The following is a 13,244-nucleotide window of genomic DNA, read 5'->3' as shown; positions in this document are numbered from 1 at the left end:
ATCTCTTCTGTGGTGTTCCCCGAAACTCTGGTGGCAAAGCCTCAGCCGTGGCTGGGGTACCTTCCAGTGTGTGTGAGGTAACCCAGTAGGCTGCCGTGGCCTTTGGGGAGGGGTGCTGTGCTTCTAGCTCTAGCCGCCCCCCACCGCCCGGAGACACCGCCCCCCACGGTCTTCCTCTCCATTGTCAGGCTGATACTGTCCGCTGCTCGTTGGCCGCCGTGCTTCTCCAGCCGGTAATTCCGGCTTCAACTGGAGAGGACATCCGAGCTCAGCAACGCGCCTCCCCAGCCTGTGGGCCTCTCGGTCTCTAAGCCCCTTATCTCCTCTGTGCAAACCCACCCCAGGGGATGAACTCCTCTGGGTCACCTTTGACCTGAGCACCGGACAGTTTCTCCATGAAAACCTGCTTCCCGCTCTCACCCGTGGAAACCTCTAACAACGCACTCCCCTGACCCAGAGCCTTTCCGTCTTGCCTCTGCCCCCCACCCCCACCCCCACCCCCGACTCCCTCTCCCTATCTCCCTCTCTCTCTGCCCCTGTCCAGCTACGGCACAACAGACACAGCTAATGAGTGGGTCAGAGAGAACAGTGATTTGCCAGCTGTGACCGCAGCCTAGCTGAGGCTGCCACCTGCACAGCGACTCCAATGGGAGGACACTTGGGAGGCCACTCCTTGCCTTTTGTTCCCCTCTTACCGATGCGATGCGGAGACTGTTGATGCTGACCTGGAGGGAAAGTGGTTAGGTGGCCGTCATCAGAAGTGCTTCCTCCTTGTCACGCTTGGCAGAGGGGACTGCTGGTGGGGAGGGGCAAGACCACGCAGCATCTGCAGATTCGTTTCCCATTCTTGTCTCTGACCAGCAGCACCAGGAAAAAAGTCGCCCTAACCTAGCCTCTCGTAGCCTCTCTGTTTCTAGGGCTGCTTGCTGGAATGCCCAGGGAAGCATGTGCGAGCCTCGTGTGGGCCTGTGGGAGTGTAGTGTGTGTGTCTCTGCTTTACGAGAGCCAAGGGGCATGTGAGAGTGTGTAGAGCTCTGGGGGCAAGTGCCACTGAGTCTGGGGGCCCAGGAAATGTAACACCACCGCCGATGTGTGCATTACCCAGAATGGGATGATTTTAACTCAGAGTTGTCCCCTCAAAGCTTTTTGGCGATGCCTTTTAAATAGTCATGGAAAAGGAAGGCGCTGTGAACATCCTACTTGCCAGAAGTGATTAGAAAATACGCCGCTGGTAAGGAGCCAAGTCAGAGCAGGTCCTGCCCAGACGGGCAAGCTAGCCTCTCCAGGGTCCTTCCCACAGCACAGAGCAGCGGATGAAGCCCATGTGTGTGCGCGGCCACGGGAGCTGCAAGGGACCAGGTCTGGAAGGGAGCTGACCTCTGCCTTGGGGTCTCTCTGGCTTTTCCGTGTGTTTGTCTGTCTGTCTTGGTGAGTGGGGTAGGTGGACTCCCCCACCCTGAGCGTTTACAGCACTGAGCTTTCCAGGCCTGGGGCTACCTTGCACTAATGCATCCTTGAAGGGTGACTTTGACAGGGAGTCTGGCCACGCCCCACGCCTTCCTGATGTCCACATTGGCTTTGACCCTGCCCAGGAATGTTTGGAATGCGTGGGACACAGCTGGCTACCCAGTGTGACTTCTGTGGTCAGCACACCCTCAGGGTCCGGTACCGCCTCTGATCTTGCAAATAGGGAAGTGGCTGGGATCCCAGAACACTCCCTCCTCCTCCATGAGGACGGGTAATATTGGAGACCCAAGGGAATGAATGGGCCTTTGTTGCTCAGGCTCTTACTGCAAAGTCCTTGGGTCTCTTCGTTCTCCCCTGAGACAAGCTCTCTGGCCATTGTCTCTTTGACTCCCTCCCTGCCCTGGCCCCCCTTCTGGGCAGTGGGGATCTTATCTTCCTAAACTTCTGGAGCTTTGAGATAGGGCTGGCGTGTGGCTATTTCTCGGGGGTTTACAAGCATCTTCTTACATCTTAACGTCCCTGCCTTCTGCCCCAGAAAGCAGACCATGATCAGATGACAGGAGATGGCAAGGGGAGAGGGGGTCTGTCTCTGTCTGGTTTGCCCCCATCATTCTCATCCTCATGGCTTTCGGTAATACTGGACCTAGAGAGTAGTAGGGCCACCCTCGGTTCGCTTGCCCGGCCCTTCTGTAGAAGGAAAGCGAGCATATGGAGACAATGTCACACAGATAGACTTGGCCACCCAGGGGTGGCTGACATCCAGGGCGGCTTTGGGTGGGAGACGAGAGTATGAGAGTGAGCACAGATTTGAACCAATCTCCCTGTAGATTTATGCAACAAAGAGGCCCACAAATCTATCTCGCGTGTGTCCCGGGGTTTCTCCGTCGACGGAGCACAGGCCACTCTGCGACTCTGTTAGTGCCCATCCCACGTCCTAACGTGAAGGGAAGGGAGCTGGGGCTCCTGGAACCCTAACGTCCTCGGAAGAGAGGAGTTAGGGCAGAGTAATTGCAGGAAGAAGCATCACTGGGCAGGGAAGAAGGGAGGAGAGGCAGGGCCACAGACCAGAGCTGAGAGCCTGGGGACGGGCAGACAGTGAGACAGGAGATGCAGACCCCCGCCCCGGAGGCTGACCCCCAGAGTGGGCACTGTTTGCTCTCTGTTGTTGGGTTTGGGGGTGTTAGGACTCAAGCAGCTGTGAGAAAGGGTACTTTGGGAGTGAATGGCTGGGAATGGGAGTCTTCCCAGTGCTCCCGCAGGACACGGCCGCCACCTGCCCCCCTCCAAGGCGGGAGCTCCGGGGCCAGACCCAGGTGCTGCTAACTGGCCTGTGTCTGGGTGGTGCTGGCTGGGGACCCCATGCCGTCCCTGGCACCTGAGCGATTCGGTGTCCATCCTTTCCCATCCTCATCCTCACTCTTGGCGGGATGCATGCTGGGTGCTTCGAGCCACACAGACCATGAGAAGAAAATGAAACACGCACAGGGCTTCATTCTCTTCCTGGCCCATGGCTGTGTCCTCTCACCGTGATCCGTCCGACCCGGTCCGTCACACGCGGGGCGGGCGGCTTCTGGTCACTGAGCCCCATCTCCTCCCTGGGGCTGCCTGCCTTGCGCGCCGGGCCGCGAGTCCAGGCCGGAGGCCGCCCAGACCAACCGGACGGGCTGTTTTACATTTCCCCCCCCAGCTCCTCCCACGTGGCCCCCGACCGCGGTGGGTGCGACAGGCGCTGTGAGCAGTACTGACGCTACTGCCCCCGCTGCCACCACCGAAGCCACAACAGTCCCCACCGTCCCAGGTGTCGCACCTACCACCGTGGCCGCCGCCGCCGCCGCCACCACTACAACCACTGCCGCCACCGCCGCAGAGAGGCCTCCCACCACCGCCTCCGGGACTAAGATGCCCGAATCTGGTACTGCCGCTGCCCCTGTGCCCCGTCCCTCCGCCAGAGCCCCTGCGTAGGAGGGCGGGTCTGGGGGTGCCGTTGGCCGACGCCTCCCGTGGTTCCTACCCGGAGAGCACACGGGGTTGCTCAGTCCGGGAGCCCCGGGGGCACAGAGCGCCACCCAGCACGCTCCACCTTGGGCGGCCCTCCTCGGCTCCGCACGCCTGTTCTAGCCTCATATCCTGTTAACAGAGGCCCACACTCCGCAGGCAGCACCCCGGGGTCCTGGGTGGGAGGGCTGCCTCCACCTCCATGCGGACCAGCAGCTCAGGGCTGAGCATTCTGGAGAGAGTAAGCGCAGGGTAAGCGCAGGGGCCTGACCCCAGATAGCCGGCCTGAGAGGGCTTCCTGCCCGGGGCCATGTCACTTCCAGCCCCCCCCTCCCCCCCCCTCCCCCCCCCCCCAACCTAGAGGAGCGGGGAGTGGCCAACCCTGCCAGGCAGCTCTCCCCTCACTCCTCTCCCAGCAAAGCATATCTACAGCCTCCCCCCCTCCCCAAGCCTTTTTTTTAAGAAGGGCTTCCAGGAAAGCATTGCTAAAAAGCCCCGTAATGCCCAAGGGTGCTCTGTTCTTCCCACTCACATCCCCCACACTCCCAGATGCACACCCCCATTTATTTCTAAGAACCAAGCATCAGACAACCTTTCATGACTGGCCCAGAAAGGGCCTCTAGCTTGCAGAGTGCACAGGCCAGCTGTAGAGTTAGCCTAATGCAGCTGGCAGGGCAGGCAGGAAGCATCCAGAACCTTCCGCCGGCAGCTGTAGGGTGGTAGCCGCACCCCCTCCACCCGCCCACCCCTGGTCCTGGGCAAGTCCCTTTACCTTCTGGGGCCTCACTTCTCAGCACCTGAATGAGGATGGAGGCTTGATGCACCTGTGAGTATCGTCTTTAATTCCATTACACGGAGTTACGTGAGCCCTAAGGGGACAAGGGACACATAACCGACATTGTGTTCTCTGGACCTTGAAAACGCCAATTTGCCATGAAGGCACAATATCTAGAATTTAAACAGCATGGACTGTAGGAGGATGTTGGCTGGGGAGAAGCCTGGCAGGCTATTAAAAACTGCCACCAGTAGTTTGGTGATGGGCATTCTTTGGGGCCACAGGGAGGCATCTTTGCCTTATAACAGGGCCCCGTGTCCCCATGAGTGCTGTGAGGTCACTGAGCAGATGCACGGAGGCTGAAGAAGGGACGGATCTTGCCCCCCTGCCAAGTTCCTTGCCCTCCGGAGGGGTCAGCCTTGCTGCCGTAGAACTAACCCATGGACTCTCACGTGCGACTCCTAACTGCCCGAGACACCGCGGGGGACCTGCCCGTGCCCCTAAACTTATCCTTAGAGCCTGGAGACACCCCCAACATCCTCATTTCCCTTAACGCAGCAGACTGGTGCGCCATCCGCGATTTTTAAAATGATCATTCATCTTTATCATGTCTTAGGACCAAATGTTTCCGAAGTTTACTTTTTTCAGGGTGAAATGGCACTTTTTTTTTGTCCTTAACTTGTCTCTTTCAGATTTCAAGGGATGCGCCCTAACTCTCCCATTGCAGGACTTGGCAGAACCATCCATACTTCCCGTCATGCTTTCTGTTTTTCATAGCAATCGGTAGTCCTCCTTCCTGGTCTTTCTCTTCAAACATTTTCTTTAGCAGTCGGCATGTGGCACGGCCTTCCCCCAGCTCCTCTAAGTCGTTTTGCTTCCCCATGGCTTCACCTTTTCCAGCAGACCCCCAATCTCCACTACCTTTGAGACCGTCAGATTTGGGTCGATATCGTATTGGCAGCCAAGCTGTTTAAACACAAATCCTCTGGCTAATTCCAGGCCCCAGAGCTGAGGAGGAAGAAGCTCGAATTCCCACATCGTGAGTTCTTGTAGTTCATTTCCACTAGCAGGAGCCATGAGTTGCCAAGGAACTGGGATTCGGGGTGGCGTAAAGCCGCCGGGACAGTGGGATCCCCGGGCAGATAAGTAAAGAATCCCGTGTTCTGCCCTCCCCACGGAGAATGCCCCATGGCGCTGACCGTGGGGCCTCGGTCTTGGCCCCTCACCTGACATGAATCATACTCACCTGGGGCAACCGGCAGCCAACAAGGTTGTCATAGAGAAGGCACCTCTTTGAAGCGAGGACCAGATCTTTTATCACTTTCCCAGCCCTGCAGACTCGGTCACGTGTCGAGTAGATAATGAATAAATGCATCACTGTACTCTGTTCATTTATTTTTGACAAGTGAGCCGATGACAGCGCCCCCTTGCATGCTAATAAAATATACAGGAGCCACACTTGTAAAGTCTTTGAAATACACAGCTTCACGCTAGTACTCCGCTATGAAATCTTTGCTGGGCAGTGGGGTAATCAGACTGCTGGGACCGGTGAGAAATGATTACATTTGAAGATCAGTGCCACTCTCCTGTCCACAGGCTATGGTTTCAGACAGTACCGTGGCTTTGATAAAGCAGCTCCCAGCTCATAGGCTCCAGATAATTAATGTTTCCCTTATCGCGTGGAGATCAAGCCTCGGAGACAATTTAGTGCTGAGAAGCCAAAAGAATTGGATTCTTCTGGTGTCTGAACCTCTGAGGCTTGGCGGTCAAGAAGGAGGTACCTTCTTTGGGTCCCACCTAGCCCAGGAGAGGGAGAGGAGGGCTTCATAGCTCTCCTCTCTACTTGGGACCCTGCGGTTGTAGACCCCAAATCCCCTTAGACCATCTGAGGCCCTGTGCCACGTAATCCAAGAACTTGCTGACCAAGAGGGACCACAGGGACTCCAGAGCCACCCCTCTGGGTTACTGTTCTCTAGTCTCAGGAGCCCACTAAGGCTTTCCCACCTTTGGTCCTGCCCTTCCTACACATCGTGTCTCTCCAGGGCCTTCAAGAGATCCCACTCTCCTTCCTGTAGAATGTCTGTGGTTGAAGGGAACGAGGCTGGCCCATCTCTCGCCCTCCATCTGCACGCTGGTCAACAGGGCTTTCTCCGGTTTCCTTCCGCCGCCCCATTCCAATCCATGACGGGGGATCTAGAAAGGGAAAGAGCCCAGGTTCGAGCCTCCGGTGGCATGGGTCGAAACCGACTTTTCATTCCTGCCCCTGCCTGTGCAGACCCACAGACCGCCTCCAGCTCTCCCTCCCACACAGGACCTCCTGACTGCACCCGTTCCGACCTGGATGTCGACCTCTGGCCTGGCCACCGAGGCTGCAGCTTGGAGCTCTGGCGGGCCCGGTGCACAGCCTCCTCTAAGCCCTCCCTTTCCGAGCCGCGCACGCGTGTGTATGTGTGTGTGCATGTGTGTGTGCACATGGGTGTGTCTCCGGAGCTGCCTCCCTCCTCACCACTAACCCCTCTTCTAACCTGCCCACCAGCCCCCGACAGGCAGTCCATATGGAACGTCACGGTGCTCCCCAACAGTAAATGGGCCAACATCACCTGGAAGCACAATTTCGGGCCCGGAACTGACTTTGTGGTTGAGTACATCGACAGTAAGCATTGCTGAGCGGAGGGGGGAGGGCGGCGGCGGCCGCTGCGGCGGGTAGCGCAGATGCCATTAGAGAGACCCCGCGGACTCCCCCAGGCTCTGCGGGCCTGCTAGCCCGGCTTAATTATGACTTAATGAAATCGATACGCGCTCTGGCGGCAGTGGGGTGGGAAGAGCAGCCAAAGGAGAAGGAAGAGGGCTTCTGAAACCATTAGGGCAGGTCTAGGATTGCATGTGCTGGGGAGGACCTGGGTAATGGGGCTCTGCGTCTGCTTCCTGCCCAGGATGCGGGTTCTGAATAGCATCCCCCACCCCGTCTCGAGCCAAACCTCACTTCTGCATGGATTTCCGTAACTCACAACCCATGGCGTCTCCACCGGAGAGGCGAGGCCAGTTCAGACTTTGGGGTTCAGCTGTGCTTTGCACACGGAGGAATGCCAGTGCCCTCCCCGTCCAAGCCACTGACCAGGGCCACTTTGTCTCAGTGGGTGACTGGAGCTGAGCTGTTCACTCTTTATGAGATCTCAGGATCAAGGGTACATATTGATTAGACTGTAGAGTGTGGTCAAATATCTGCCTTCTGTGAAGGAAAAGCCCCTCCCCTAGAGACTCAGACCCACCATGGTGTTCTCCTTAGCCGTGAATGAAACCAGCTCACTCTGCTGGGAGATCCACCGGGGCGAGCTCCCCAAAGATCTGTAAGGAAAGAGCAAAGCAGACTCTCAGTCCTCTGTGGCCAGAGGCATTCCCATCCGTAGAATCGGCACTGCGAGTCTGGTCCTTGCCATCGCAGCTCCCGACAGCCACCGTTCACCCCGCACCTCCGAGGCCAGGCACTTGCTTCTCCTGATGTGTGATCTCTCCACACAGTGAGACAGGAGGGGGGAAGCCAGGAGGGAGAGCCAAGAAGTAGAGTCCTGCCTCACCTCCGTGTCCCACGAGGGGGGCTGACTGGCTCTCTGACCCTCCCCGGGAAAGCTCGCACCCAGGAAATCGGTCGTAATTGTTTAGTGCTGAGACCATAGTGAGGAGAAAAAGCTTGAGAAGGAAGAGCGCCCTTGGCAGAGGGCTGCCGGATGGGAGAGGCAGCATCACATGGAAGGTTCGGTAGAGTTGCCTGGTGACCTCCGGGTCTGCACGGTGCCCGCCCGCCCCCCCCCCCCCATGCTTCTGCCCTTGACCGGTGACCAGGAATCCAAGCACTGCCTCTCCAGCTCCTCGTGCCTGGCCCTAGGCTGACTGAGGTTTCTGTTCCCCAGGCAACCATACGAAAAAAACTGTCCCTGTTAAGGCCCAGGCCCAGCCTATACAGCTGACAGACCTCTATCCCGGGATGACTTACACCTTGCGCGTTTATCCCCGGGACAACGAGGGCATCAGCAGTTCCATCATCACCTTTATGACCAGTACAGGTGAGAGGGGAGCTGGCCTGGCCATCCCCGGCAAGCATGGGGCATTTCATCCCATTCTCAGCTTCCTGCTTGTCTCTTCTCCTTGGAAAGAAGACTCATCCCACCCATTCCCCACCTTGCATGGCGTGTCTCGGCTCTTAGTATACGTCGGCTCACAGCTCCCAGGAACCGGAGAGGAGCCAGAGTGCATGCACAGTGGAAAGGAAGCGCCCTTCCAGCCCCGCGGCGTGAGCAGGGGGTCCCAAGGAAATAGGATTGTAGCATGAGGACGGAGGAGGCCGCCTGGCCCCCCTCGCTGGGCTTGAAACAACAGGGCTTGGTGTAGGTGCAAACCCGGGCCCTGGCTGTGGGGCCGGGGGCCGGAGAAGCGCAGAGCATCCCGCCCCGTGTGCACAGGACCTTGCTTCCTGTGCATGGCGTTAAGAGACAGGGCCATCCGAGGGCCTCGACCCCCCCAGATCTTCCCAGGATCAGCGCATATGTCACTGCCTTGCCACGATCGTCTGTTAGAAAAATTCCCAAGTGCGTGACATGAGTTGCTGGGGGCTTTATTTTGGCTTAATTTTTTATCCCAAGTTTGCCGTGGCTTCAGAGTAGTTAATCTGTCGTGTTCGGGAAGAGGAGGAAGCTCTCCAGTTGGAACAGAGTTCTGGCTCGAAAGGGACTTCAGCTGTCGCTAGAGAAGCAACCTCAGTGCGCCAAGGGGACAGGCCGGCAGGGGCTCAGGACGCGGGAGCAGGTCAAGATGGGCAGGCAGTTTGGAGACCGGAGGGCACTGCTGATGTGTTCGTGTGTGTCTTCACAGTCGGCCAGGCGGGTGGCCGTGCTAAGCCCTGGGGCCAAGTGCGAGGGTTGGGGAAACAGCCAGAGAGAGGAAAGGACCAGTCCCTGCCCCCAGGATGTCCTAATCAGATGCAGGTTAGTAGACACATGCATAGAAGGAAAAGAAATACCACGCAATGATTTATATGACTTTCTGAATGTTGACTGAAATATTCCTTACCCCCTGTGCCTGGCCAGGCTCATCCTGGCAGCTGTATCTTGAGAGTCACCCCCCTTCTGTATAAATGTCTCCCTCCACCCCTTCTGGCCTGGTTCCTCCTGGTCTGGACGTCCGGTCCTCCGCCCGGTGCCTCCACCTGTCCTGCCTGTGTCCAGGCCATCGAGACTCAGGGAGTCTGAGTCCAGCTGCCCGCTTGAGGCCAGCCCAGCCAACTCGGGCACGACGTCTGAGCAAGTGGCCAGGCCAGCTTGGCAGCCAGCCAAAGGAACTGGGCAGCTGAGCTTGCAGAGCAGGCGGCTGGACTCTGTCAGACCCAGTCAGGATCCCAAGCTGGCGCTCATCAGGGCGTGCGTTTGATTTTGCTTCATTATGAACCCGAGTTCAGCACAGAGGCAGGGAGCCCAGATAAGATCCCTGGCTGGAGCACCGTGGTAAGGAACGCTGCCAAAGCCGGGCGCCCTCTGCTTCCAGAGTTTGACTTCTCCCAGCACCAAGTCCTGGGGCTGTGAGTGAGGGGTGCGGAGAAAGAGCCAGAGAAAAAAAGACCAGTGCCTGCCCTCGGGGACATCCCAGTCTGCTTCCCCATATTGAACATGCGGTACGGGGCGGGGGAGAAAGGAAAAGAAAAGAAAAGAAAAATAAGATTGATAATACACTTCCGAACATTGGTTCAGTGCCCTTTTCTCTTTTCCTGTGGTGGTTCTGGAGAAGCACTTCCTGATAGATTGCTTTCAGAGTGAATGAGTTTTCCCAGATTCTGCTCCGTGCAAGTTGGGGTGAGCAGGTTTGTGACCCCAGCCCTGAGTACATATTGCTCACTGACCGTCACTGGCTGGCTAGAAATTACCATGTGCAAACCACAGAGGGAAAGGAAATATTTTCACTTTCTGAAGTTTGTGTGTTTCTGGAGTCTTCAAAAATGCGTGCTGTGTATCCTGTGGGCGGACTCCTGAGCCAAGTTCCCACGATCGCCTCGGTCCCAGGGTCTCATCAAAGCAAGAGTTTATGAGCATCTCTGGGTCACTTAGGTGACCACAGGCCATCACTTTAGCCCACAGACTCAAACATGCAGCAGTGGTTCAGGGGGGGATATGGAAGAAAACCCCTAGGAATGATAACCAGCTCCCTGGCCCTCACCAGGAAGATCCCACATGGAAAGTTAATCACCTCCTTGATGCTTTTGAAGCCAAAGAGACCCAAGGGGCCAGACATATAACTCTGGACTCCGGGGGGCTCCTCAGCTCTTCTGTCCTGGGGGTGGGCAGTATGGGGCAAGGAGGCAGGGGCAGATCGGGACAGTGGGCCAGCAGAACAGACCACAAACTGCCTCAGACCGCAGGAGAGCAGGAGGAGGGACATCAGGGGACCTCCCTGTAGTCAGTCTCTTTCGGTTATGTTTGGAAGAAACCCAGGATGGGGCATGGTGTGGATGCGGAGGCGTCAGGTGCGGCTTAAGTAAGAGCAGCCAAGCCTCAGTTCATCTGAAGGAAGTCCCGTTCTGCATATTTCTCTGTTCCTATTTCTGAAATGTAATTCTCCTGCGGACTTTGAGCGACTGGCCTTTGACTCATGAGAACCGCCGAATGGCCCATTTCCGAGCAGTGGTGCGCGGTGCCGTGTGCAGAAGGCACACAAAATATGGCCTCTGGTCTAGAGTGAGAGGCATTGGGACTCTGCGTTTGCCAGGCCCCATGGGCTGGAAGAGCAGGTGCTGTCTGGCTCCCCGTTCCAGCAGGAGGTGGTGAGCGTCAGCACAGCCCGGTCTTCGAATGTTGTCATTACCGTGTCCATTAGGAATCTTGAAACACGTTGAACGCATCGATTAAGAATGATGTTGGCAGCCAAGTGTAATGCCCTGAGCCTCCCTACAGCGCCTTCCGCCCCGCAGAGTCCATTCTGTCGGGTCACGTTGTGAGTGAGATCATCTTGTCCTAAATTGCTTTTGGTTCTTGAGAAGCTAAGTCACTTCGATGGAGTCTGGTGGAGCCCACCTCACCCCAGATCCCGCCTGGTTTGGGTTTTGTTGACCAATCATCGACTAGAGCCTCGTATTAGTTTCAGGTGTACAACGTCATGACCTGATGTGTGTAGGTATTACAAAGCGGGGGCCACGAGAAGTTTAGTGAGCGACCAGCAGACCGCGTAGTTACAAAACCCACTTGGATTTGAACAGCCTTCGGGGTTCAGAAAGTTCTTTGACCTCTTTGGTAATGACTGAAGGTAACGTTTGAACTTCAGGTGCTGTCAGGAATGGACAGCTACATTCGCTTCCGAGATGGCCCATATGGCCGCTGTCCCTGGGATTGTGACTTCCTCTCACAAGACAAAGGGAGTCTCCGGGGAGATGGCGTGTCAGGACATACAGAACAAGCATCAGGAAGAAGGTAGTGGAGCAAACAGGGCCCTGCAGACCTATAAACCAACTGTTGCGCGGAAGGTGGGAACCACCATCCAAACTCAAGGCGTGGCTCATGGTCAAGCCAATCTCCCTCTGATGCCAGCAAGTCTCCCAAATTAACCGTATTAAATTAGGATTAAACTGATATTTTATAAGTAGTCACTGCCTGCTTGCTACATGACCAGCATCATGCAAAGCCCTAGGGGGCCCAATGACTCCCCTGTTCTCGAGCCTTTAATAGGATCATTAAAAATCCGGACCCAGGAAACAGAGCAATTGAACGTTACGTTTGGTGGAGTAAACGAGTGGATTGGACTTCTGAGATTGGTGTGAGCGGGAGGAGGGGGAGATGCAGGAAGGAGAGGTGGAGTGTGGAGAGGTGGAGAGCAAGAAGGACAGCAGGCCGGGCTCTCCCGTGCACGGTGGGAGAGCTGTCGGGAGGGGACGCGTGGAGCACCTTGAAGGCCGGGCATGATGGGAGGTGTCCTGAGAGCATAATAACAGTGTGCGGTTGTATCCTTGGGACCTGATAGACCCAGGGTGAGGAGGGGACGTCCCTTGCCTGGAGCAGTGAAGCAAGTATGAGGGACACTGGAAGGACAACGGATAAGCCTTAGGGATGGCAGGAATAGGGAAGCCACTGGCAGGAGAGGGGACAGGAAGACATGGGTCAAATTTCAAGCAGACTGACCATCCAAGGAGATGTTAGGGTATTAGCTGGGAGCACTGGGCTTGGTGCTGTGGAACTGGCTGGAGGGACAAAGCGAGAGGAGTTAAGGGATTGCTGATTGGAAAGTCAGGCCTGGAGGATGGGGGAAGATAGGAGCCGAGGAGTAGAGGGAGGTTTGGGAAAGACCCACTCCACCGTGTTAAAGCAGTGAGTAGAGAGGGGCTTGAGGTTGGCCTGGCAGGGTTGGGGGAAGAAGAAGTAGACGGGACCCAGAGCCCATGGAAGAGTTCACCCGGAGAAGGAGTGTGCCTGAGCTCGAGCTGAAAAGTGTGGCAGGTTCCTCCAGGGTCTTTGTTTTATGATCCAGGAAGCTTCAGTGTGTTGAACAGCAGAAGGGAGGAGAAAGCAACGAGGAAGGTGCCGGAGGGTTTGAGATCCTTCTAAGACGGAGCCCCCTGGGAGGGGCGAGCTACTGCCATGGCTATGGAGGCAAGGACAGCTGTGGAGGCTGTGAGGCTTCGGTAGTCACATTAATGTCACTGAGACAGGGATATGATGGCGTGGAGTGGCGTGGGAGGGAGCAGCAGTTTGGGGGGACAGGGAGAGGGGAATGGAGGGATTGCCAGGCAGCCCCAAAGGTCCGGTTGAAGTGCACATAGCTTACCAGCTCTACGACCTTGAGCAAATCACATAAACTCTCTGTGCCTCAGTCATCTCATCTGTAAGATGGGGATAATAAAGCCTGCTGGATGAGGTGGTGAGGACTGAATCAGGTGAGGCGTGGAGAAGTACCCGGAGCGTGAACTGTGATCAGTGCCGACCCGAATGGGGACGAGCGCCAGGAGAAAGGGCAATGAGAGCCATCTGGGTGTGGC

General features: G+C 56.7%; 1 protein-coding gene across 19 annotated transcripts in view; it reads left to right on the top strand.

Annotated features, from left to right (window-relative positions):
* The window catches only part of NFASC (neurofascin), a 179,002-nt gene that overhangs the window by 152,685 nt on the left and 13,073 nt on the right, over positions 1-13,244 (top strand). For 9 of the 19 annotated variants that reach the window (XM_045982432.1, XM_045982434.1, XM_045982436.1 and 6 more), the window contains 3 exons: positions 3,155-3,379; positions 6,774-6,890; positions 8,146-8,298. The exons of 9 other annotated variants lie outside the window; for them this stretch is intronic. In XM_045982432.1, coding sequence (XP_045838388.1) covers positions 3,155-3,379; positions 6,774-6,890; positions 8,146-8,298 — 495 coding nt within the window. The remainder of the gene's footprint in view (positions 1-3,154; positions 3,380-6,773; positions 6,891-8,145; positions 8,299-13,244) is intronic. One more of the 19 variants, XM_045982439.1, reaches the window with a different exon arrangement.

This window comes from Meles meles, chromosome 17 (genome assembly GCF_922984935.1).
Source record: "Meles meles chromosome 17, mMelMel3.1 paternal haplotype, whole genome shotgun sequence".
In the NCBI taxonomy this organism is placed as follows: Eukaryota; Metazoa; Chordata; class Mammalia; order Carnivora; family Mustelidae; genus Meles; species Meles meles.
The sequence above is the reverse complement of the archived record's forward strand: the minus strand, read 5'-3'. Positions and strand labels throughout refer to the sequence as shown.